This window comes from Nerophis ophidion, linkage group LG02 (assembly GCF_033978795.1).
Source record: "Nerophis ophidion isolate RoL-2023_Sa linkage group LG02, RoL_Noph_v1.0, whole genome shotgun sequence".
Classification (NCBI taxonomy): domain Eukaryota; kingdom Metazoa; phylum Chordata; class Actinopteri; order Syngnathiformes; family Syngnathidae; genus Nerophis; species Nerophis ophidion.
In genome coordinates, this window is record NC_084612.1 from 50,408,026 (window position 1) to 50,435,509 (window position 27,484).

The following is a 27,484-nucleotide window of genomic DNA, read 5'->3' on the forward strand; positions in this document are numbered from 1 at the left end:
GGAAATGAATGATCACATTTTGACTGACTCTCAACCTTTGAGCCAGCGCATGTACAAGGGAGGAGAACCTTTGATGGGTTAAATTCATAAATGTAAACCTCTGAGTCGCGCGTCACATCCTTGGAATGCAGTGGGAAAAAAAAGTTTCAATGCGGAATGTTCGTCTGCTCTATTTCGGGTGCAGAAGAAGAGGTAGGAATCCTTATCTTCTGGGTGTTTCCTTTTAAAGTCGCACAAGCGTGCGGTAACCTTCTGTTGTCATGGGAGACCGCGCATGCGTGTTTTGGGTGGGGATCTTCCGTACGTCATCAAGCTGAAGTTTTTGGAATTTACCCTAAAGTTTGTCTAGCAAGGAGCCAGATCTCGCCCTTTGTTGTGACTGCAGTGGAATGTGTCACGACAATAACACCAAGTTGCTCCGACACCATCCGCCATAACAACAAGACATGCCGGCCTCCTCCCATAACACTGACTCATTTTGTGGCTCTTCTTCATTCCTGAATAGATGGAAAACAAAAAGTAAACAAGGGCTTTCCCTCGCTGTGATTCAGAGGGAATACCCTCATTTTTTTCCACGCGTCCTCTCGAGGACACACCCATTTTGTGGGCGACCACGACATTAAATAATGACTAAACTCACGTACAACATACGTTTGTATCAACACCCCAATGCATGCAATGCACGATGCAGTAAGTGAAGTTAAACATTAACGAGCTTTATCTACGTCCATTGTCTAAGAGGCTTTGAGGAAGCCGGCAGACTAAAGGGTCAAGGCAACTGCTGTGTAAAAAATAACTTCCTGTTTTTGTCCTTCAAAGTAAAATGTGACTCATGCGAGCGCTGGCAAACATCGTCATCACTAAAAAACATTTGTCTTTCATTTACATGACTGACAAATTTAATTTGTATTTATTGTTACCCGCGACCCCAAAAGGGAAAAAGCGGTAGAAATGGATGGATGGATGTTATTTTTTTAAACGGTACTGTGTGCATGAAGTAACCACAACTCCTTTTTAGAGTGGGGGTATATATATATATATATATATATATATATATATATATATATATATATATATATATATATATACATATATATCATGTTGTCAATGAGATATTAAGAAAAATGTCCTTTTTTGGTAATTTGTAAAATACAGTGTTACAATTTAAGTTGCATTTGTCTATTTGACACATCTTTATTTGATATGACTATAAACAAAATACGGAATAAATGTCCAACTTGCTAAAACACCAAAATTGTGTGGGGGTTGAATAAATTTGATCACAACTGTACATATATATATATATATATATATATATATATATATATATATATATATATATATATATATATATATATATATATATATGCATATATATACATATATATATATATATATATATATATATATATATATATATATATATATATATATATATATATATATTACTGTATAGGGATTCACGGTGGAAGAGGGGTTAGTGCGTCTGCCTCACAATACGAAGGTCCTGAGTAGTCAGGGTTCAATCCCGGGCTCGGTATCTTTCTGTGTGGAGTTTGCATGTCCTCCCAGTGAATGCGTGGGATCCCTCCAGGTACTCCGGCTTCTTCCCACCTCCAAAGACATGCACCTGGGGATAGGTTAATTGGCAAGACTCAATTGGCCCTAATGTGTGAATATTGTCTGTCTATCTGTGTTGGCCCTGCGACTAGTCCAGGGTGTACCCCGCCTTCCGCCCGGTTGTAGCTGAGATAGGCACCAGCGCACCCCGTGACCCCAAAGGGAATAAGCGGTAGAAAATGGATGTATATACTGTATATATATATGTATAATGTGTGTCTGGGGGGGTTTATATGTGTGTATGAGTGTATATGTGTGTGTATATACACACACAGATACACGCATATATATTTATGCTTGTATACATATACATAGTACATACTGTATATGTATATATATATATATATATATATATTTATTTATATATATATATATATATATATATATGATTGTTATGTTACTCCTTTAGTTACAGTAACTTATTGTGTTATAAAAGTGCTTTCAACTTCATTTCTACTCAGTGTGGTCATTGTTGTTATGCTAACTTCTGGTAATCTGTCAGTAAATCATAGCAACAATGTCTGAATTGAACATTTATAAAAAAAATACGAAGAGTTAAAGCAAATTTTTTTTGACTCTCAAAATCAGGGGTGGGCCTATTGTACCTGTTTCAATAACATTTGTCTACATTCCTGACAGAACATCCAAGAACGTGTCTACATGTCATCGAATGTCATCATATCTGTGATGACAGGCAAACTTTCAGCGACAAATGGCTCCCATGTTTGTGATTGAAACCCAACATTGCAACACAAAGAATTATGCAATCACAGGACGTTCTCACCTCAGCTCTGGGAAGACAAGACTTTGATACAAAGTATCAAGTATTTAAGTGAGAAATGTCAGCTTTATCGGACATTGGTGTGGTTTCTTCCATCGGAGGGAGTCCAATACTTCACTGCTGATCAAGGAAACCATCTGAATCCCAGTAAGTTGTTCAATCTTCTAGGAAATTCACTTTATTTCACTTTTCACTTTTGTCTGATGAGTTTAATCTAAAGTCATGTGAAATATTTCTTTAACTATTTGTTGACCTATTTGCTTATTCCTTATTTAGAAGTCATCCAAATGATTCCAAGATTCCTCAGCATTTTGGGTGTTTTTAGTATTAAAAAGCTGTAATGTAATATGTTTTTGACACCTCATACATATATCTGTAAACACCTAAATCATGTAGGATTCTGTGTTAGAGACTTATAGCTTTGGGTTTTATTTTGAAGGCAGCATCTTCTCATTTCCTTTTTCATTGACGCCAACTTGATGACTGTTTATTTTTTTCAAGTTGCTACAGGAGGAGGAGTTGAGTGAGCAAAAGGCATCTCTGTTTTATCAGCTGCTAGTTGGAGGAAGACTTTATTCTCTGCAGCCCGGCTGACATGGAGGAGCTACTACTACCATTACTACCAGGACTACTGCCAGTACTAGCGACTACAAGCACACAGCGCAAGATCACTTGCATTTTTGTCTTCTTTGTGGTCTTTGTGTGGAGGTCAGAAGGTGAGAACAAAGGTGAGCATCATTCATTCAAGGTTTGGTTCTTCACATTCATGTTCACTCCCAAAAAAATATGTATCTTTTAATTGACTCTTCTTTTTGTTTTTTCTTGTTTTATTTCACTGTTTATTATAAATAAATCCATAAAATATTTCAGTAAAATTTTCTCTCAAACATTCTAATAATTAAAAATGTTTTTAGATTCATTAAGAGAGTTAACTCTTAACTGTGCTTTTTTATGAAAATGTAAATAAAAAAACAAGCAATTTACGTTTGTATACACTTGATAAAATATTTACCGCAAAATTAAATTACTTCTCATATAAAAAATAAAAAAAATACATAAATTGGACGCACGCACGCACGCACGCACGCACGCACACACACACAGACACACACACACACACACACAGACATTAATTATGTGTTTTAAAAGAGTTAATACTAGTTTTTTAATTGGTTTAAATGTTCTTGTGATTTCAGTTTGAAACACATTTCCCTTTTTAAGAATGTATTGTTATATCACTTTTAAAGAGCGTTAACATACATTCACATAAATTAATGAAAAGGAAGACTCTTTCAAAGATTTAACGCCAAATTTTTCGATTTTTGTTGCAAAAAAAACATTTTTTGGGAGGGGTTGATAAAAAAACTTTTTTAAAAATATGGAAAGAAAACACCACCACAATTAAACTCTTGAAAACATTTAACACAACATTTCTTTTAAAATGAATTTAATTGGTTAAATTAAATTAGTTGTTTTTGTGAGTTTAAAAAAATATATTGTAAAATCCTTCAAAAAAAGTAATGTGTTGTTTATTTTACCTTTTTTAGGAGATTCAGCATACATTCACTAAAATATTATTTTAATAAAACAAATCAATTTAAAACAAAAATTAAAAAAAGACAAAAAATGTAAGCATTTTTGTTATTCATCATTATAAAACATTTATACAACAACAACATACAGTATTGACATGTACTAAATGTGTGTAGGTGGAATTTCGAGTAAACTCTTTGGTAAACAAACTCTGAACAGCACTTTTATATTTATTATCTTGACTGATTTTTTTTTTTTTTTTTTACTTTTTTTTCTTTTCTGTTTATTATTATTATTAATACGGACCAAGCGGCAGATAATGGATGGATGGATTACGCTCAACAAAATAAGACATAATAATAATACATAATTATACAATAATAATACATAATAATACATTAATAATACATAATAATACAGTAATAATACAGTATTCAATAACAGATAATAATAATACAGAATAATAAAATAATAATACAGAATAATACAATAATAATAATACAGAATATACAGTAATAATACAGAATACAATAACAGATAATATTGATAATACAGAATAATACAAAAATAATACATAATAATACAGAATACAATAACAGATAATAATAATACAGAATAATACATAATACAATAATACCAAATTATAAATATAATAATAATACATAATAATACAAATATAATATATAATACAATCCATCCATCCATTTCCTAACGCTTATTCCCTTTTGGGGTCGCGGGGGGCGCTGGCGCCTATCTCAGCTACAATCGGGCGGAAGGCGGGGTACACCCTGGACAAGTCGCCACCTCATCGCAGGGCCAACACAGATGGACAGACAACATTCAGACTCACATTCACACACTAGGGCCAATTTAGTGTTGCCAATCAACCTATCCCCAGGTGCATGTCTTTGGAAGTGGGAGGAAGCCAGAGTACCCGGAGGGAACCCACGCATTCACGGGGAGAACATGCAAACTCCACACAGAAAGATCCCGAGCCTGGATTTGAACCCAGGACTGCAGGACCTTCGTATTGTGAGGCAGACGCACTAACCCCTGTACCACCGTGAAGCCCTATAATACAATTATAATATATAATTAAATTAGAATATTATAATAATAATACAATAATAATAATACAATAATCTTACAATAATCTATAATACAATAACAACACAATACATACAGCACATAAAAAGACATAATTCGTAATAATACATTAATAATACATAATAATACAAGAATAATACAATAATTCAGAATACAATAATAAGTAATAATACATAGTAATACAATAATAATACAGACTACAATAATAAGTAATAATACATAGTAATACAATAATAATACAGAATACAATAATAACAGAGAATAATACAATAATAACAGAGAGTAATACAATAATAATACAGAATAATACAATAATACATAATACAATAATACTACAGAATAAATATAATAATTATACAAAACAATACAATAATAATAATACAAAATGATACAATAATAATAAAATACTCTATAATACAAAAGCACATAATACTACAATAATAATCCATAATAAATAATACATATAACTAAAATAATAATACAAAAAAATACAATAATAACACCTTATAATAAAATCACACATATTACACAATACACTAATAATACTGAATAATACAATATTAATACATAATACAATAATAACACAAAATAATAAAATAATAATGCAGAATACCTGTAATACAATGCAATATAACACTGAATAATACAATGACACATAATACATAACACAATATTAATAATACATAATACTACAATTATAACATATAATACAACAATAATACAACATTATAATACAATAATAACACTGAAAAATACAATTTAAATACATAATACATAATAAGAACACAATATTAACACATTCCAATACAACAATAATACATAATAATACAATAATAACACATACTAATACAATAACAATACAGAAAAATAAAAAAATTAACACACATAATACAATAACAATACATAATAATATGAGTTGCTTGCAGGCCCATAATATCACAAATCCAAACCAGTCCCAGACCAGCAACATTTTGAATAGCAACCAACAGAGCAATTGAGAAGACACGAACATGACACAAAAAAATCCAAGAAGTCAAACAAAAATGAATGATGTAAACAAAAGTATCAATATTAATAGGAATTACATCATCAAAAACGTTTAAAAAAAAAAAAAATGTTATAATGACTTACTTACACTGCCATCACGCATAAAAATAATAAAAATGAAGACTAATGCTATCGTGTTTGTCCTGCAGCCAACTGTCCCAGACCGTTCCAAGGAAATCACAAAGTCCTGAGTCTCGAGTCGGTTCTGGTCAACACATTCCAGGAAGGTTCCAGCGCCATCATGGAGTGCGGCACCGGCTACGTGCAGGAGAGCGGCTCCGGCTCCATCACCTGCCACAACGGCAACTGGACGCAGCTGACTCTCACTTGCAAAAGTGACGCTCCTCTCCTTCACTACGGTAACTGTTGCCATGACATCACGTCACACTTGTTTGCCCGCCCTCAGAGAAGGACTGCGGGCCTCCCAAGCCTACACCCAACATGACCTTCAACATCAGCAGCGGCACGCTCCTCGGCGACGTCATCAAGGTCACGTGTGACGAAGGGTGAGTGGAAAAATGCAATAAATACAATATTTTTGACGTATTAGCAAGTTAATACTCGTCATAATTCCATGCAATTCATCTTGTTCATACTCCAGCTGTCCTCCTTCAACATTGCAACATCTCAAACCTCTGGAATGTTCCTCCAAATGTTTCTCAAAGCAGAAGACTGCAGCAATAATTCAAAAGCATGTTTTGTCCCATGCTGTAACTCAAAATCATGTAAACACAAGTAGTAGAATATAACATAAATACAAGTGGTAGAATATAATATATATACAAATTGTAAAATAACATGTAAACTCAAGTAGTAGAATAAAACATAAATAAAAAAGTGGTAGAATATAACGTAAACAGAAATGGTAGACAGGAAGACATGTAACTTTTTTTCTGTTTCCACAGTTATCGCATCAGAGGATCAAGCTACAAGGAGTGCATCGCTGCAGGCTGGAAGGGTATAGCCAGCTGTCTAAGTAAATAAATACTTTTATGTACTTCCAATCAATAACCTTTCGTCACCATCTTCTAAGACGTCACTCAAAATCATTGTTTTTTTGCTTTCGCTAAAATAATTAGTGATGTTTGCAGAGTGACATGTCAAATGTGCTTTAAAATCAGTATTCTTACTGCAATGCCAAACTCAAACAAAACAATAGTAACTTCGATGTCACCAAAAATAGTTATTTTGAGGATTAGTCAAAATAAATAATTTTTAATGTTTGCAGTGACATGTTAAATATACTTTAAAATCAATATTGTTATTACTACGCCCCCCCCCCCCCAAAAAAAAATATATAAAAAAAAAAAAAAAAAAAGAATATATATATATATATATATATATATATATATTTATATATATATATATATTATATATATATATTTCAATAGTAACTTACTGGCACCATCCTCCCAGACGTCACCCAAAATCATTGTTTCTTGCTTTAGCTAAAATAAATAGTGGTGTTTGTCAAATGTCCTTCAAAATCAATGTTGTTATTGCTATTCCATAAACAAACAAATAATAATTAAAACAAATAGTAATTTACCGCCACCATCCTCTCAGATGTCACCCAAAATTGTGATTTTGTGGATTAGCCGAAATACATATTTTTTAATGTTTGTAGAGTGACATCTCAAATACACTTTAAAATCAGTATTGTTATTGCTACACCAAAAAAATAAACAAATTCCAATCAATATTAACTTACCGCCACCATACTTTCAGACGTCACCCTAAATCATTGTTTCTTGCTTTAGCTAAAATAGTGATGTTTGCAGAGTGACATGTCAAATGTGCTTTAAAATCAGTATTGTTATTGCCATGCCAAAAACAATTAAAACCGAAAGTAATTTACCGCCACCATCCTCTCAGATGTCACCCAAAATTGTTATTTTGTGGATTAGCTGAAATAAATCATTTTCAATGTTTGTAGAGTGACATGTCAAATATACTTTAGAAATCAGTATTGTTATTGCTATACCAAAAAATAACATTTCAATGAATATTAACTTACTGCCACCATCCTCTCAGATGTCACCCAAAATCTTTTGTTTCTTGCTTTAGCTAAAATAAATAGGGATGTTTGCAGAGTGGCATGTCAAATATGCTTATAAAATCAGTAGTGTTATTGCTATGCCAAAAATAAACAAAAACTATTTTTTTTTTATCAACAGTAACTTACCGCCATCATCCTAACAGACGTCACCCAAAATCTTTACTTTTTGCTTTAGCTAAACTAAAGAATTAGTCATGTTTGTAGAGTGAAATCTTAAATATCCTTTAAAATCATTAGGGTTATTTTAATGACAAACACATTTAAAAATATTTAAATCAATAGTTACTTATCGCCTCGAATAAACACTTTTTTTTTTAAATCAATAGTAACTTATCGCGTCCGTCCTCTCAGACGTCATTCAACATATTTTTTTCTTGTTTTAGCTAAAATAATTAGTGATGTTTGCAGAGTGACATGTCCTTTAAAATCATGATTGTTAAAGCTACGGCCAAAAAATAATTGCGAATCGAATCAATATTAACTTACTGCCACCATCCTCTCAGACGTCACCCAAAATCTATGTTTCTTGCTTTAGCTCAAATAAAATAGTGGTATCTGTCAAATGTCCTTTAAAATCAATTTTGTGTTTGCTATTCTAAAAACAAACCACAAATAATTAAAACAAATAGAAACTTACCGCCACCATCCTCTCAGATGTCACCCAAAATTTTTATTTCAGGGATTAGCCGAAATAAATAGTTTTTAATGTTTACAAAGTGACATGTCAAATATACTCTTAACATCAGTATTTTTACTGCTACACCAAAAATAATAAAAAGATAAAAAAATCCAATCAATATTAACTTACCGCCACCATCCTCTCAGACGTCACCCTAAATCATTGTTTTTTGCTTTAGCTAAAATAAATAGTGATTTTTGCAGAGTGACGTGTCAAATGTGCTTTAAAATCAGTATTGTTATTGCTATGCCACAAAACAATCAAATAATTAAAACAAATGGTAACTTACCACCACCATCCTTTCAGATGTCACCCAAAATTGTTATTTCGTCGATTAGCCAAAAATAAATAATTTTTAATATTTACAGAATGAGTTATTGCTGTGCCACAAAACAATCAAATAATTAAAACAAATGGTAACTTACCACCACCATCCTTTCAGATGTCACCCAAAATTGTTATTTCGTCGATTAGCCAAAATAAATAATTTTTAATGTTTACAGAATGACATGTCAAATTTACTTTAACATCAGTATTGTTAATGGTACACCAAAAAACAAAACAAAACAAAAAACAATTCCAATGAATGCTAACTAATCGCCCCATCCTCTCAGACGTCACCCTAAATCATTGTTTCTTGCTTTAGCTAAAATAAATAGTGATGTTTGCAGAGTGACGTGTCAAATGTGCTTTAAAATCAGGATTGTTATGGCTATGCCATAAACAAACAAATAATTAAAACAAATAGTAACTTACCGCCACCATCCTTTCAGATGTCACCCAAAATTGTTATTTCGTGGGTTAGCCGAAATAAATCATTTTTAATGTATACAGAGTGACATGTCAAATATACTATAACATCAGTATTGTTATTGCTACACGAAAAACAAAACAAATTCCAATCAATAATAACTTACCGCCACCATCCTCTCAGACGTCACCCTAAATCATTTTTTCTTGCTTTAGCTAAAATAGTGATGTTTGCAGAGTGACGAGTCAAATGTGCTTTAAAATCCGTATTGTTATTGCAATGCCAAAAACAATTAAAACCAATAGTAACTTACCGCCACCATCCTCTCAGATGTGACCCAAAATTGTTATTTTGTGGATTAGCTGAAATAAATATTTTTTTAATGTTAAAGTTAGTTAATGTACCAATGATTGTCTCACACACACTCGTGGTGAAATTTGTCCTCTGCATTTGACCCATCCCCTTGTTCACACCCTGGGAAGTGAGGGGAGTAGTGGGCAGCAGTGGTGCTGTGCCTGGGATGTTTGTAGAGTGACATGTCAAATATACTTTAAAATCAGTATCGGTACTACTACGCCAAAAAACAACAACAATCAAATCAATATTAACTTACCGCCACCATCCTCTCAGACATCACCCAAAATCATTGTTTTTTGCTTTAGCTAAAATAAATAGTGATGTTTGTAGGTTGACATGTCAAGATGTCCGTTAAAATCAGTATTGCAGTATTGTTATTGCTATGCCAAAAAAAAACAACTACTATTTTTTTATCAATAGTAACTTGCCGCCACCATCCTCCCAGACCACCCAAAATCATTGTTTCTTGCTTTAGCTAAAATAAATAGTGGTGTTCGTCAAATGTCCTTTAAAATCAATATTGTTATTGCTACTCCAATAACAAACAAAAAATAATTAAAATAAATAGTAAAGTGAAATGTAAAATTTAATTTAAAATCAGTTTTGTTATTGCTATGCCAGAAACAACAAAAAATGTATCCAAACAAAAGTAAGTTATGGCCACCATCCTCTCAGATGTCACCCAAAATCAGTGCTTCTTGCAAATAAATACATAATCAGTGATGTTTGCAGAATGTCAGTAAAATATATTTTCAAATCACATCAATAGAAACTCACCACCACCATCCTCTCAGACGTCAGCCAAAATCATTGTTTCCTGCTTTAGCTGAAATAAATAACTTGTGATGTTAGCAGAGTGACATGCCAATGATAAAAATAAAAAATAAATATCACATCAAAATCAACTCACCATCTCCATCCTCTCAGATGTCACTTAAAATCATTGTTTCCTGCTTTAGCTTAAATAATCTTGTAATAAAATAACTTGTGATTTTGGTAGAGTGACATGTCAAATATTCTTTAAAATCAATAGTGTTATTGCAATGCCCAAAACAATCACAATTCACTATACATTTTATATTTAGACATACATTTTCTTACATAAGAACCTTTCCTGACTTAATTTTTTGGCCACACTGGCCTGCATTGTCACCCAAAATCAACAGGATTCTTGCAACCCAAAACAACAATAGCGTGTCAGGTTCAAACACTGATGACATCTATTAAACAGCCAAGAAGCAAGGAATCAGGCAGAGACAGAGTTAAATTTTGCTCAATGAGGAGAGACGTATTGGGCTGTACACTCAGTTACAGTTCCAACCTATGCTCTTAAGACAGTGGTTCTCGCGTACCCCTGGGGGTACTTGAAGGTATGCCAAGGTGTACGTGAGTTTTTTTTTAAATATTGTAAAAATAGCAACAATTCAAAAACCCTTTATAAATATATTTATTGAATAATACTTCAACAAAATATGAATGTACTAAACTGTGAAAAAAAATGCAACAGTGCAATATTCAGTGTTGACGGATAGATTTTTTGTGGACATCTTCCATAAATATTGATGTTAAAGATTTCTTTTTTTGTGAAGAAATGTTTAGAATTAAGTTCATGAATCCAGATGGATCTCTATTAAAATCCCCAAAAAGGGCGCTTTAAGTTGATGATTACTTCTATGTGTAGAAATCTGTCTTTATAATTGAATCACTTGTTTATTTTTCAACAAGTTTTTAGTTATTTTTATATATTTTTTCCAAATAGTTCAAGAAAGACCACTACAAATGAGCAATATTTTGCACAATTTAATAAAACAGAAACTGTATTTTACTTCTTTATCTCTTTTTTTTTTAACCAAAAATGCTTTGCTCTGATTAGGGGGTACTTGAATTAAAAACATGTTCACAGGGGGTACTTCACTGAAAAAAGGTTGAGACCCACTGCTCTAAGGCACAGCCTACGTGCTCCACTATTTTATTCGGGAAGTCCCTGGTTACGTCACTGAGGCTGCTTCTGAAGGAAGGGGGGGGGGGGGGGGGTCATTTTAGCAGCCCCAGTTAGACACAATCTATGATTATTCAGAAATGGAAATGTGCTGACAATCGTGATATCACCCTGTCTGTTTTGTCTGCGTCAAGGTACTTGATGTTCGCCCTTGGCAGTCAGCAGGTCGGGTCTGGACACAAACACTGATACGAGACGGCTCGCAATCCTAGATTGCAAGTCGTACAGTTGCATAGATAGAAAAGTACAACTTAAGCACAATTGATAATAACTATAGCAACGGCCTTTAAGCATAAGAGTTGTGTGATAACTTATACATAACTCTAACATAGAGAAACAAAGAGAAAATATTCGCCTGAAATATGTTAAAAAAACAAAAAAAAGAGGCCTTGGTCTTTCCACCGCGCACACTCTTGGCATGTTTGTGTAATTTGAATATTGCTCAAAATAAGTAGGACTCTTGCTGTGTATAAAAAATAACAACCCTGGGATGAGCTTTTTTGAAAGTGTGATGTTGGATCGTCTCCTCTCAGCTATTACCTGCCCAAAACCTGCAGAGGTGACCAATGGCAAAGTCTTGTGGGACTCTCAGGACCTGCCAAAGTACGGCGAGACGCTGCAGTTTGAGTGTGATGGCGGCTACATACTCACTGGGGAGCGCAGCCTCGTGTGCGGCAAGGGCGGCAAATACCAAGCTCCGCCTCCTCAATGCAAAGGTAAGCCTGGACTGATCAGGTGATGTCCGTTTGTCACCATTTGATGTACCTTCACACTGGTCTGGACCAAAAACTATTCTATGTTCTACTTGGTGTACACTCTGATTGGATACTTATACACACTTATACAACTTAGAGAGGACTTTTTACCAGGAGGGATTCAACAAAGCCTTCCTTGAGTCTCTCCTGGTAAAAAGTCCAGCGATGGGCCATTTGAAAACGAATCTGGTCTTTTGAACAGTTCTTTTCAGCGAACGTTGTTTGTTTGCGAGCCTTTTTTTGGGTGCACATGCAGATACAATTGCCCTCTCTGCACAATCAGGCCAGTTTAGTGCCCGCACTGGGGAGCGCAGCCTCGTGTGCGGCAAGGGCGGCAAATACCAAGATCCGCCTCCTCAATGCAAAGGTAAGCCTGGACTGATCAGGTGATGTCCGTTTGTCACCATTTGATGTACCTTCACACTGGTCTGGACCAAAAACTATTCTAAGTTCTACTTGGTGTACACTCTGATTGGATACTTATACACACTTATAGAACTTAGAGAGGACTTTTTACCAGGAGGGATTCAACAAAGCCTTCCTTGAGTCTCTCCTGGTAAAAAGTCCAGCGATGGGCCATTTGAAAACAAATCTGGTCTTTTGAATAGTTCTTTTCAGCGAACGTTGTTTGTTTGCGAGCCTTTTGTTGGGTGCACATGCAGATACAATTGCCCTCCCTGCACAATCAGGCCAGTTTAGTGCCCGCACTCTTTTACTATGAAGCCACGTGGCTTGGCATTGTCTCGCTGAAATAATAAGCACGGGCGTCCATGAAAAAGACGTTGCTTGGATGGCAACATATGTTGCTCCAAAACCTGTATGTACCTGTCAGCATTAATGGTACCTTCACAGATGTGTAAGTTACCCATGCCTTGGGCACTAATACACCCCCAGACCATCACACATGCTGGCTTTTACACTTTGCTTCTATAACAGTCCGGATGGTTATTTTCCTCTGAGGACATGATGTCCACAGTTTCCAAAAACATTTTTAAATGTGGACTCGCCAGACCACAGAACACGTTTCCACTTTGCATCAGTCGATCTTAGATGAGCTCGTGCCCAGCGTTTCTGGGTGTTGTTGATAAATGGCCTTTGCTTTGCATAGTAATGTTTTAACTTGCACTTACAGATGTAGCGACCAACTTTAGTTACTAACTATGGTTTTCTGAAATGTAATATAATTTACACACTGACATCGCTTTTTGATGCAGCACCTCGTGAGGGATCGAAGGTCACAGGCATTCAATGTTGGTTTTCGGCCTTGCAGTGATTTCTCCAGATTCTCTGAAACTTTTGATGACATTACGGACCGTCCCTAATGAAAAGTATATTCTTAAACTGTGGACAATTTGCTCAGGCATTTGTTCACAAAGTGGTGACCCTCGCCCCATCCTTGTTTGTGAATGACTGAGCTTTTTATTGTAGCGTTTTAACTTGCACTTACAGATGTAGCGACGAACTGTAGTTACTGACAGTGGTTTTCTGAAGTGTTCCTGGGCACATGTGGTGATATCCTTTACATGTTGGTTTTAAAGCCTTGCTGCTTACGTGCAGTGCTTTCTCCAAATTCTCTGAACCTTTTGATAAATTACGGACTGTAAATGGTGAAATCCCTAAATTCCTTGCAATAGCTGGTTGAGAAATGTTCTTAAACAATTTTCTCAGGCATTTGTTAACAAAGTAGGGACCCTTGTCCCGTCCCTCTTTGTGAATGACTGAGCATTTCATGGAAGCTGCTTTTTTACCCAATCACGGAATCCACCTGTTCCCAATTAGCCTGTTCACCTGTGGGATGTTCCAAAAAAGTGTTTCATGAGCATTCCTCAACGTTCTCAGTCTTTTTTGCCACTTGTGCCAGCTTTTTTAAAACATGTTGCAAGCATCAAAATCCAAATGAGCTAATATTTGCAAAAAATAATTACCTTTTCCAGTGGAAACATTAAATATCTTGTCTTTGAAGTCCATTCAATTGAATATAAGTTGAAAAGGATTTGCAAATCATTGTATTCTGTTTTTATTTACCATTTACACAACGTGACAACTTCACTGGTTATACTACACATATTACATATGTTGAATATCCCTGCCTTAGGGGTACCAACGCCCTGTCGAAAGACCTCTGATCTACTGTAGATACAAAGGAAACAGACTTTCGAGAGAACACGCTCCAACTTGCGCCTTAGCTGCTGTCAAAGATTGTTCTCCCACGTTTTTGCAGAGGCGTCCACCTCACCGAGTCCTTCGGCCACAACACCTGCTCTAAGAGATAAAACTATCACCACAGCAGCAGCCACCAACACATCCCAAGGTATACACACACACACACACACACACACACACACACACACACACACACACACACACACACACACACACACACACACACACACACACACACACACACACACACACACACTTGGTATTTTTACATGCAATAAAAAACTAACTATTGCATAGATTTAGTTGAAACCAGCTTTTTAGAACACATACAATTATTAACAAATAATTTTCTTAACAAAACTATATTTATATAGCACTTTTCCTCTATTGACTCAAAGCGCTTTTACATTAGGAAATGCCCTTACCTAATATATATATATGTATATATATGTATATATATATATATATATATATATATGTGTATATGTATGTATATATATACACAGTGGGACAAAAAAGTATTTAGTCAGCCACCGATTGTGCAAGTTCTCCCACTTAAAAAGATGACAGAGGTCTGTAATTTTCATCATAGGCACACTTCAACTGTGAGAGACAGAATGTGAAAAAAAATCCAGGAATTCACATTGTAAGAATTTTAAATATTTTATTTGTAAATTATAGTGGAACATAAGTATTTGGTCACTTCAAACAAGGAAGATCTCTGGCTCTCACAGTCCTGTAACTTCTTCTTTAAGAAGCTCTTCTGTCCTCCACTCATTACCTGTATTAATGGAACCTGTTTGAACTCGTTATCTGTATAAAAGACACCTGTGCACAGCCTCAAACAGTCAGACTCCAAACTCCACTATGGCCAAGACCAAAGAACTGTCGAAAAACACCAGGAAAATAATTGTAGACCTGCACCAGACTGGGAAGAGTGAATCTACAATAGGCAAGCAGCTTGGTGTGAAAAAATCAACTGTGGGAGCAATTATCAGAAAATGGAAGACATGGAAGACCACTGATAATCTCCCACGATCTGGGGCTCCACGCAAGATGTTAGCTCGTGGGGTCAAAATGATCATTAGAATGGTGAACAAAAATCTCAGAACCACACTGGGGGACCTGGTGAATGACCTGCAGAGAGCTGGGACCAAAGTAACAAAGGTTGCCATCAGTAACACACTACGCCGACATGGAATCAAATCCTGGAGTGCCAGACGTGTCCCCCTGTTTAAGCCAGTGCATGTCCAGGCCCGTCTGAAGTTTGCCAGAGAGCATATGGGAGAATGTCGTGTATATGTATATATATGTATATGTATATACATATATACATATATATATATAAATATATATATAGTATATATATATATATATATATATATATATATATATATATATATATATATATATATATGTATATATATATATGTATGTATATCTGTAATGATTTTTCCCACACCTATATATCTATATATATATATATAGATATACATATATATATATGTATATATATATATATATATATATATATATATATATATATACATATACATATATATATATATATATATATATATATATATATATATATAGACATATGTATGTCTATAATGTTTCCCTCTTGTTTTTATGCAATTTTTTTGTGAACGTTTTGTATCCAACCAAATAATTGTGGGATAAATAAAGTCAATCTTATCCTATGCTGTAATAAATAAAAAAAATATATTTTTCTTTCTTTCTTTTGTTATGTTTGCAGAAAAAAGCGATATTGCTGCAAACGCCACCAAGGACACTGGTGAGTTGTGATCACATGACTGTTGGATAATTGTTCATATTTTGCATATCTATCACACAGTATGTCCCTCCTACAGATTATCTTCCTGTTGTGGTCAGCGTCGTTTGCGTTTCGCTAGGTGACCTTCCTGCTCTACCGCATGTCGAATGTTGAATGAAAAGATGTTTTAAATCAACTTTTCCTTCCCTGCAGGTGGATGCATCGTAGCAATATGTCTGCATAGGTTCCTTCTCAAGAAGAAAGGGTGAGTTGTCATATTTTGACTTATTAGGATGTTTTTTTTTTGCCGCACACAAAAACATTTTAGCGTGTACTGAACTATGTGATATCAATTTTGCGCCGTTTTCATCTTTGGACTGTTCATGACACGTTTTTGTTTGGTCAGAGACAATGGCTGTCAGTTTCCATGGATAGACCCGAGCAGCAGGGCAATAAGTGACGTGAGAGAGTCAAGTAGCCTGACTTCAGTTGCAAGTCGTTTTAAAAGTGTCCAACAGGGGTGGTAGTGTTGACCAGGGGCGTAACACCAAATTCTGCCACTCCTTCTTTGTCTCATTTTGTCCACCAAACCTTTTATACTGTGCTTGAATGCATAAAGGTGAGCTTTGTTGATGTTATAGACTTGTGTGGAGTGCTAATCAGACATATTTGGGTTAGTGTAATCCATGCTAACATGCTATTTAGGCTATCTATATGTACATATTTCATTATTATTTGAAGCTTTGTAGGTAAATTTGAGCTCAATTAACCCCAAAAGGGACAAGAGGTATACAATGAAAGGATGGAATAATAATTTCCTTTACTTATGTCCTTTGTGTATCTAATTAATATTTGCATATTTCATGATACCTTATCCGTATGTAATATTGGCTGGATTTCTGATAGTTGTTAGTGCGCCATGTTGTTCCAGACCACAGCAAACGTTACTCAGCAAGCAAAGATTGTAATGAAGATAGCCTGCCGTTTCTTTTAACTTGGACACACATCTATTACTTTGGTCATTCTAAGACAGTCACTTCCAGGAGTTATCTCACCCTCGGAGACGTTTTACTAATGTTTTCCAATGTTGTAAAAATGTGTAGAATAAATATTACATTTCAACATTTCTGTCAACAAAGATTTGCGTCAGCCCAGGACGCATAGTTATTTTGATAGTAGGCTAATATAGCTAAAATAGACACTTATATCATGTGTTGTCTTACATAAGACTTTTAAATTCATTTTGATACTAGGCTAAAATACAAACCCCGTTTCCATATGAGTTGGACAAGTGTGTTAGATGTAAATATAAACGGAATACAATGATTTGCAAATCATTTTCAACCCATATTCAGTTGAATGTGCTACAAAGACAACATATTTGATGTTCAAACTGATAAACATTTTTTTTTGCAAATAATCATTAACTTTAGAAATTGATGCCAGCAACACGTGACAAATAAGTTGGGAAAAGTGGCAATAACTACGGATAAAGTTGAGGAATGCTCATCAAACACTTATTTGGAACATCCCACAGGTGTGCAGGCTAATTGGGAACAGGTGGGTGCCATGATTGGGTATAAAAACAACTTACCAAAAAATGCTCAGTCTTTAACAAGAAAGGATGGGGTGAGGTACACCACTTTGTCCACAACTGTGTGAGCAAACAGTCAAACAGTTTAACAACAACGTTTCTCAAAGTGCAATTGCAAGAAATTTAGGGATTTCAACATCTACGGTCCAAAATATCATCAAAAGTTTCAGTGAATCTGGATAAATCACTCCATCCAAGCGGCATGGCCAGAATCCAACATTGAATTACCGTGACCCTCCATCCCTCAGATGGCACTGTATCAAAAACCGACATAATTCTCTAAAGGATATCACCATATGGGCTCAGGAACACTTCAGAAAACCACTGTCACTAAATACAGTTTGTCGCTGTAAGTACAATCTGTAAGTGCAAGTTAAAGCTCTACTATGCAAAGCAAAAGCCATTTATCAACAACATCCAGAAACGCCGCCGGCTTCTCTGGGCCCAAGATCATCTAAGATGGACTGATGCAAAGTGGAAAAGTGTTCTGTGGTCTGACGAGTCCACATTTCAAATTGTTTTTGGAAATATTCGGCATTGTGTCATCCGGACCAAAGGGGAAGCGAACCATCCAGACTGTTATCGACGCAAAGTTCAAAAGCCAGCATCTGTGATGGTATGGGGGTGCATTAGTGCCCAAGGCATGGGTAATTTACACATCTGTGAAGGCACCATTAATGCTGAAAGGTACATACAGGTTTTGGAACACCATATGCTGCCATCTAAGCGCCGTCTTTTTCATGGACGCCCCTGCTTATTTCAGCAAAACAATGCCAAGTCACATTCAGCACGTGTAACAACAGCGTGGCTTCGTAAAAACCGAGTGCGGATACTTTCCTGGCCCGCCTGCAGTCCAGACCTGTCTACCGTCGAAAATGTGTGGCGCATTATGAAGCGTAAAACACGACGGCGGACACGCGGACTGTTGAACGACTGAAGCTCTACATAAAACAAGAATGGAAAATAATTCCACTTTCAAAGGTTCAACAATTAGTTTCCTCAGTTCCCAAACGTTTGAGTGTTGTTAAAAGAAAAGGTGATGTAACACAGTGGTGAACATGCCCTTTCCCAACTACTTTGGCATGTGTTGCAGCCATGAAATTCTAAGTTAATTATTATTTGCAAAAAATAGATAAAGTTTATGAGTTTGAACATCAAATATGTTGTCTTTGTAGTGCATTCAATTGAATATGGGTTGAAAATGATTTGCAAATCATTGTATTCCGTTTATATTTACATCTAACACAATTTCCCAACTCATATGGAAACGGGGTTTGTAACACTTATATAAAATTTTTAAAGTAATTTTGATAGTATGCTAATATAGCTAATATAGACACTTAGATCATGTGTTGTCTTCATCATAACACTTACAGAAGACTTTTAAAGTCATTTTTATTGTAGGCTAATATAGCTAAAATAGACACTTACATCACATGTTTTCTTCATTATACCACTTACATCGTAGGCTAATATAGCTCAAATAGACACTGACATCATGTGTTTTCTTAATTATAACAGACTATTATTTTATAAACACATCCTGTGTTGCCTTCATTATAACACTTAATTATATAAGACTTTAAAGTCACTTTGATGGTAGGCTAATATAGCTCGTATAGACACTTACATCATGTGTTGCCTTCAATATAATACTTACATAATACTTTTTAAGTTATTTTGATCATATAGAAACTGACATCATGTGTTGCCTTCATTATAACACTTGTATAAGACTTTTAAAGTCATATTGATAGTAGGCTAATATAGCTCGTATAGACACTCGCATCATCTGTTGCCTTCATTATAACACTTACATAAAACTTTTAAAGTTATTTTGATCATATAGAAACTTACATCATGTGTTGCCTTCATTATAACACTTGTATAAGACTTTTAAAGTCATTTTGATAGTCGGCTAGATTTGCCTATATAGCCACTTACATCATTTTAACACTAATATAAGGATTTTAAAGTAATTTTGATACTAGGCTAATACAGCTCATATCCATCCATCCATTTTCTACCGCTTATTCCCTTTTGGGGTCGCGGGGGGTGCTGGCGCCTATCTCAGCTACAATCGGGCGGAAGGCGGGGTACACCCTGGACAAGTCGCCACCTCATCACAGGGCCAACACAGATAGACAGACAATATTTACACTCACATTCAAACACTAGGGCCAAATTTAGTGTTGCCAATCAACCTATCCCCAGGTGCATGTCTTTGGAGGTGGGAGGAAGCCGGAGTACCCGGAGGGAACCCACGCATTCACGGGGAGAACATGCAAACTCCACACAGAAAGTTCCCGAGCCTGGATTTGAACCCAGGACTGCAGGAACTTCGTATTGTGAGGCAGACGCACTAACCCCTCTCCCACCGTGAACACTTAAATCATGTGTTGTCTTCATTATAACACTTTTCTAAGACTTTTAAAGTAATTTTGATAGTAGGCTAATATAGCTCAAATAGACACTTACTTCATCTATTGCCTTCATTATAACACTTACATAAGACTTTATATATTTTGATAGTAGGCTCTACCAACCGGCGGTATAGCTCGGTTGGTTCAGTGGCCGTGCCAGCAACTTGAGGGTTCCCGGTTCGATCCCCGCATCTGCCATCCTAGTCACTGCCGTTGTGTCCTTGGGCAAGACACTTTACCCACCTGCTCCCGGTGCCACCCACACTGGTTTAAATGTAACTTAGTGTGGAGGTCTTCCACTTCCCCTCCTGATTCCTAGCGGATCACTGGGACCACAACACTTGATACCCGCGTCTTTACCAGAACAGTTTTTATTTTACATTCACATTCACATTCGTTTCCAAAGTCCCTCTTTTTCTGCTCTCGGCAATCGGGTTTATTTTTCTACAGTGTTCACTCGCTCTGCTTTTCAGCCTCTCAGTCTCCTCTGTCCTCACGAAGAAGGGCCCCCCTCATGGTCTCCGGCCCTGCTAATAAAGGGAACAGGTGATTATGGCCGGCCCTGCACACACCCCGCCCGCAGGGGACGCGCGACCACGCCCCTCCACAGGCCTCCACCGCCAGACTCAGGCCGGACACCCGTCCGGCCGCGCCAACTCCCCCCCACCCCCCACAGCGGGGCGAGAGAGGAAGTCGGCCACGGCCATCCGCGCGCCCGGCCTGTGGACCACCCGGAAGTTGTAGGGCTGCAGTGCGATGTACCACCGGGTGATCCGAGGATTGGCGTCCTTCATTCGGTGGAGCCACTGCAGAGGTTTGTGGTCCGAGCAAAGACTGAAGGCCCGCCCCAGCAGGTAATAGCGGAGGGCCCCGATCGACCACCGGATGGCGAGACACTCCCTCTCTACGGTGCTGTACCTCGCCTCCCGGTCTGACAACTTCCGGCTGATGTACAGCACGGGGCGGTCGATGCCCCCCACCTGCTATGTCAGCACAGCCCCCAGTCCCCGGCTCGACGCGTCCGCCTGCAGACAGAAGGGAATATTAAAGTTTGGCATGTGCAGTACCGGTTCCTCGCAGAGTGCTGTTTTTACCTCCTCGAACCCCCGCTGGCACTGCTCCGTCCACTGGACCAGCTCCGGGGCACCCTTTCGGGTGAGGTCGGTCTGTGGGCTGGTCAGGTCCGCGAACCGGGGAATGAACCGGCGGTAGTAGCCCGCCAGTCCCAAAAACCGCCTCACCTCTTTTTTCGTCTTGGGGGGTGGACAGGCCGCGATCGCCGCCGTCTTGTCGACTTGTGGCTGCAGCCTTCCTCCCCCAAGTGGTACCCCAGGTACTGTACTTCCCTCCGCCCAATTGCGCACGCCTCAGGGACTCGAGCACTTCCCCCACCTGCCGCATGTGCTGTTCCCAGCTCCCACTGTGAATGATGACATCATCCAAGTATGCAGCCGCGTACGCCGCATGGGGTCGCAGCACCCGGTCCATGAGGCGCTGGAACGTGGCAGGCGCACCGAACAAGCCGAACGGAAGTGTCACAAATTGGTACAACCCGTCCGGAGTGGAAAAGGCCGTTTTTCCTCGGGACTCTGGCGACAAGGGAATCTGCCAGTAGCCCTTGGGCAAATCCAGTGTCGAAAAAAACCGAGCAGCGCCTAGCCGATCCAGGAGCTCGTCGACCCGGGGCATTGGGTACGCGTCAAAACGTGATACCGCATTTACCTTGCGGTAATCCACACAGAACCGTATAGTCCTACTAAGACGAAGGGGCTACGCCAGGCACTGTGGGATTCTTCTATCACCCCCATCTCAAGCATGTTTTTTAATTCTTCCCAAACTACTTTGCGTTTGTGTTCGGGCAGCCGATATGGCCGAGATCGCACCGTAATCCCCGGGCTGGTCTCAATGTGATGTTGTATGAGATTCGTTCGTCCGGGCCGCGTGGAGAACACGTCAGAGAAGCTCCGCTGCAACTTGGCAACATCTTCCTTCTGCGCCCCCGTGAGCTGTTTGTCACAGAGAAGATGAGGGGGCGGGCCAGAGTGCGGGATCTCAGGGCCCAGCTCCTCCTCCTCTCTCACTACCGTCACCATGGAGACAGGCTCGGCCTCCCTCCATGCCTTCAGCAAGTTCAGATGATAAATCTGCGTGTCTCCGCGTCGGTCGGAGTGCCAAACTTCATAATCAACATCACCTACTTGCCGTGTGACCTTAAAGGGGTCCTTGCCACTTTGCAAGTAATTTGGAGCTTGAGGTTGGGAGCAATACAAGCACCTTTTCTCCCGGTGCAAATTTGCGCAGTTGGGCCCCTTTGTTGTACGTGCGCTGTTGACACTCTTGGGCATGGAGCAAATTTATACGTGATAAGTGCGCCACCTGGTGGATTTTTGCCCGCATGTCCATGACGTATTTAATTTCGTTTTTGCTGGAGCTTGGACTTTCCTCCCAGCTTTCCTTAATGACGTCCAGCACTCCGCGAGGCCACCGGCCATATAGTAGCTCGAAAGGTGTAAAACCTAGGGAGGTCTGGGGTGCCTCCCGCATCGCAAACATTAGGGGCTCCAACCACTTATCCCAATTGTGCTTGTCCTCGTGCATGAACTTACGGATCATGGTTTTTAGCGTTTTATTCAAACGCTCCACCAGCCCATCCGTTTGGGGATGATAAACGCTGGTGCGGATGGCCGTGATTCCCAGTAACCCGTATAGTTCTTTTATCGTGCGTGACATGAAGGACGTGCCCTGGTCGGTCAGGATCTCTTTCGGGATCCCGACCCGGGAAATGACCGTGAAGAGTGCTTGCGCCACACTCTTGGCTGAGATGGAGCGCAACGGCACTGCTTCGGGATACCGCGTTGCGTAATCCACCAGGACTAACACAAAGCGGTATCCCCGTGTGCTCGGAGAAAATGGTCCGATGAGGTCCATCCCAATTCTTTCGAACGGGACCTCTATGAGTGGTAATGGGCGCAAGGGGGCCTTCGGGATGACCGCCGGGTTCACCAGCTGGCAGTCCGGACAGGCCGCGCACCACCGGCGCACGTCTGCCCGGAAGCCTGGCCAATAGAATCGGACCGTGACCCGATTAAGTGTTTTATCATACCCCATGTGGCCAGATAGCGGGTTAAGATGGGCCACCTGGAAAATCATTTCCCGGCGTCCTTTTGGCACCAACAATTGGGTGTGTTCCTCCCCGGTCTGAGTGTCATGGGTCACTCGGTATAACCTATCGCGAATAATTGAAAAATGGGGGAACACCCGCGCTTTCCCCTGGCGCACCAGCTGACCGTCGATGAAATCCACCTGGTCCCAGGCCGCGCGCAAGGTTTCATCGCGGGACTGCTCGAGGGGAAAATCCTGCGTAGGTTGCCATCGGAGGGCCGGGAGGGCCTCCTGCACATCCCCCCCCAGTTCCCGCTCGGCCGTCCCCGATGAAACTGCGTCGCCACTGAGAGCCACGCGGATGCTCCCCTCTCCTACAGCCCGTAAACGCATCCCCACGCATTGCGCTACTAGCTGGTTAAACCCTGGCCAATTCGTTCCTAAAATTATGGGGTGCGTGAGGTGCGCGCTGGCGGCAACCTTGACACTATGCTTTTGGCCTTTATATTGAATTTCCACTGGCACAATCGGGTACTCGTGCACATCCCCATGAATACACCTAATTTTACCCCGTGTTGCGTGCCTCAACACCCCGGATCGAACCAAGTTTTGGTGGATCATGGACTGTTTGCAGCCCGAATCCACCATTGCCCGGTATACACTCCCTTGTACCCTTACCGGGACACAGTATGTCTCCCCTGAATCGGGGGCGGGTGCTGGAGGCCCGACAACCTGTAACACCTGCCCCACCTCCATCATGGAGCTCTCCCGGCGTACATGCCCAGGTTGGCCGCACTCCCAGCACACCGGCCCTGGGGTTCGAGGCGCCATCTGCGAGGGAAGCCCTCCATATCCAGCGCCGGTACCCTGCAATGCACAAGCAGAGAAAATGAGACGACCCCGTGGACCCCCCCCTTGTTGTGTGTCTGTGGGTGCGTGAATGGGTGCGGGTCTGTGTGCTTTGGCATTGTTCTTCTGAGTGGGATACCTGCTCCTTGGTTCCGGGTGGCTCGGCCGTGCAGGTGCGCTGCTCCAGGGACGTTCCTTCCGGCGGTGTGACTCGTCGACGGGGTGCTGGCCGCTTTTGCCGTCGCCTCCTTCTGGACAGCCAGGTGGTCCTCCGCCAAGTTTACCGCCATCATCACGTCCTGGGGGCGGTGGTACCTCACCCATGCGGCGGTCCTGGTCGGGATGGCATCAATAAATTGTTCGAGGACAATCAACTCGAACATTTGACTGTCTTGCCCATTTGGTTGTAGCCACCGGGTGGCCGCGTCCCTCAGTTGCTGCGCCAGCACGAATGGGCGGTCATTTGGGCCCAACCGCAGAGCGCGGAACCTCCGCCGGTGGTCTTCTGGATTGCTGCCAACCCGATCCAGTATGGCGCGGCGCAGGTTCGGGTACTGCATCCGGGTGGCCGCTGGGAGACTCAGGGCCGCCCGCTGCGCCTCCCCCGCCAGGAGTGGGAGCAGTTTCATTCCCCACTCCTCCTCCGGCCACCTGCACGCTGTTGCTGTGGCCTCGAACACCTCAAGGTACGCTTGAGGGTCCTCCCCCTCCACCATGCGTTGCATCGAGCTCGACGCCCCCGTACCTGAGTCTACTCTGTCCATTAGGGCCTGCAGTAGTTGGGTCTGCTGCTGGCTCGCTGCCGATACCTCCGCCAGCACTCGTCCGAGCGCCTCCAGGGGTGTTGTGGTCGACATTTTCTTGGTCCTGTGTTGGGCGCCACTGTGGAGGTCTTCCTCTTCCCCTCCGGATTCCTAGCGGATCACTGGGACCACAACACTTGATACCCGCGTCTTTACCAGAACAGTTTTTATTTTACATTCACATTCACATTCGTTTCCAAAGTCCCTCTTTTTCTGCTCTCGGCAATCGGGTTTATTTTTCTACAGTGTTCACTCTCTCTGCTTTTCAGACTCTCAGTCTCCTCTGTCCTCACGAAGAAGGAGCCCCCTCATGGTCTCCGGCCCTGCTAATTAAAGGGAACATGTGATTAGATAACTCGTTCCAGCTGAGATTATCCACTCACCTGTTGGCTGCTTCATGGCCGGCCCTGCACACACCCCGCCCGCAGGGGACGCGCGACCACGCCCACGCCCCTCCACACTTAGATATTGGGTTTCACTGTGTAAAAGTGCTTTGAGTCACCAGAGAAAAGCGCTATATAACAATAATTCACTTCACTAATAGTGCTAATATAGACACTTACATCATGTGTTGTCTTCATTATACCACTTATATAACTTTTAATTTTTTGCGGCTCCAGATTGATTTGTTTTTAGTACTTTTGTTCCAGTATGGCCCTTTCAACATGTAAGGCAGAGTATGTGAAAGTCCTTCATGTAAACCATTTTTGAGTGACAACACTTTTCAACACCCGTGCAGGTCATACGACACTCGAGAAGACCTGAAGCCCGAGTTACTGAGCTTCCAAAATGTGTAGAAGGTCCGCCTCACCAAGGTACCGTCAGTTGGCGTGCGTCAAAGCAGCCAAGGAATTTTCCAGATTGTTTGTGCCACCTTGGCATGAGAAGGTTGTCTTATTTACCTCCCAGGGAGGGCTGGAAGAGTGCCTATCTGCCGAGGAGCATCTGGGAGCCAGGAAGGACGTGCCAACAACATGCCGCAGCAGTTCCTCCGTCTGCAAAAGAAGAATAAAAAGGGAATTTATTGAACTCTGGCGTCCACTGGCAGTTGAGTCTGCTGAGTCAAAATGTCGTTTTTGTTGTCACATTTCCATTGTTATTTAATCGATTGTATTTTCAATGCTGCCTAATGTATTGTTTTATGTTGAAAACTGGAATAAAGACGTAACTGGGAGCGGGGGTGTTACAAACACGGCTCACTTGGAAGACTGCGGGGGTGGCGGCGGTTGATAAAAAAAAACAATCAAGTGCATTCTTCTCCTTCGCACGTTCTTGTGTGGCCCCTTTGCACGCCTGGGACTGATAAAGGACCACTTTCATGGGGAAGGAATGCAGCAGAGTACTTGTCACTCATGCGCTATGTGACCCTGCTGCTTTACTTCAGTATACTTAAGAGTAGTCCGTGTGCAACGTGTTACTTTGGAATTTTTTCCAATTCAAATAAACTGGCCAAAGAAAACCTCAAGCCTGAGCCACAAAATAATCTACAGAAAATTCCAATTATTTGAAACTGAAGCTTTTATTTGTCCTTTTAATAGAGAAAACCTTTATTTATTGAATCAAAAATACTGAAATTTCACAAGATAGTGAATTTGCAAACCGCTAAAATAAGACAAATATAACCTTATAGAAACATGTAATATAAAACATTTGTATGCATGTAAAACACTTAAAACCTTTGGTGTATGGGGAATTAAATTATGGAGTGGATTAAGTAAAAAAATATATATATATATGACCCAGTTGAAGAAACTTCTACAAAGTACAAAGAAGAAGAACTATGATAAACATTCTGAATGATACATTTTAAGTTTTCTACACCAAAATTCATCTATTTATTAAACTTCTTCTTCAGATTTTGGTGCGCTTTACCTTGCTCATTTTTCACCCGATTCAAACCGCTCTAACTTCCAACTCTTCAGCCCTTTCGGAAATGTGCGGGCTTTAACTTGACAAATTAAAAAATTTCCCGGATTTCCCAGAATTCAAGGTTTTCCGGGAAAAAATGTTTCACATTCAAAATTGTTACTTTTTCAAACTTCCACCAATTCCAAATGTTTTCACCCGATTAAAAAAGTTTCAACT

At 39.6% G+C, this 27,484-nt stretch overlaps 1 protein-coding gene across 4 annotated transcripts; it reads left to right on the forward strand.

The window, feature by feature from the left end:
- Window positions 1-12: 12 nt before the first annotated feature.
- Window positions 13-26,573, forward strand: im:7151449 (complement receptor type 2). Of its 4 annotated transcripts, none has more exons than XM_061885917.1 (13): window positions 13-192; window positions 2,260-2,548; window positions 2,903-3,117; window positions 6,238-6,423; window positions 6,495-6,594; window positions 6,994-7,064; window positions 12,467-12,649; window positions 14,910-14,999; window positions 16,611-16,649; window positions 16,726-16,767; window positions 16,842-16,893; window positions 26,139-26,214; window positions 26,309-26,573. In XM_061885917.1, the coding sequence occupies exons 3-12, from the start codon at window positions 2,997-2,999 to the stop codon at window positions 26,194-26,196; spliced, it is 942 nt and encodes a 313-aa protein (XP_061741901.1). In that variant the 5' UTR covers window positions 13-192; window positions 2,260-2,548; window positions 2,903-2,996; the 3' UTR covers window positions 26,197-26,214; window positions 26,309-26,573. The 4 variants fall into 4 exon arrangements, 3 of the variants coding, with proteins under 3 accessions (XP_061741901.1, XP_061741911.1, XP_061741895.1); XR_009804047.1 differs by having other exon boundaries at window positions 16-192; window positions 2,903-3,129; window positions 16,710-16,767; XM_061885911.1 differs by having other exon boundaries at window positions 18-192; window positions 2,903-3,129.
- The last annotated feature ends 911 nt before the right edge of the window (window positions 26,574-27,484 follow it).

Excerpts from the sequence above, each read along its gene's own strand:
- im:7151449 (XM_061885911.1), top strand. The coding sequence starts at position 2,997 with ATGGAGGAGCTACTACTACCATTACTACCAGGACTACTGCCAGTACTA. Across the intron at positions 15,000-16,610 it reads AGCCACCAACACATCCCAAG|AAAAAAGCGATATTGCTGCA; the intron begins GTATACACACAC and ends TTATGTTTGCAG. Across the intron at positions 16,768-16,841 it reads CGTCGTTTGCGTTTCGCTAG|GTGGATGCATCGTAGCAATA; the intron begins GTGACCTTCCTG and ends CCTTCCCTGCAG.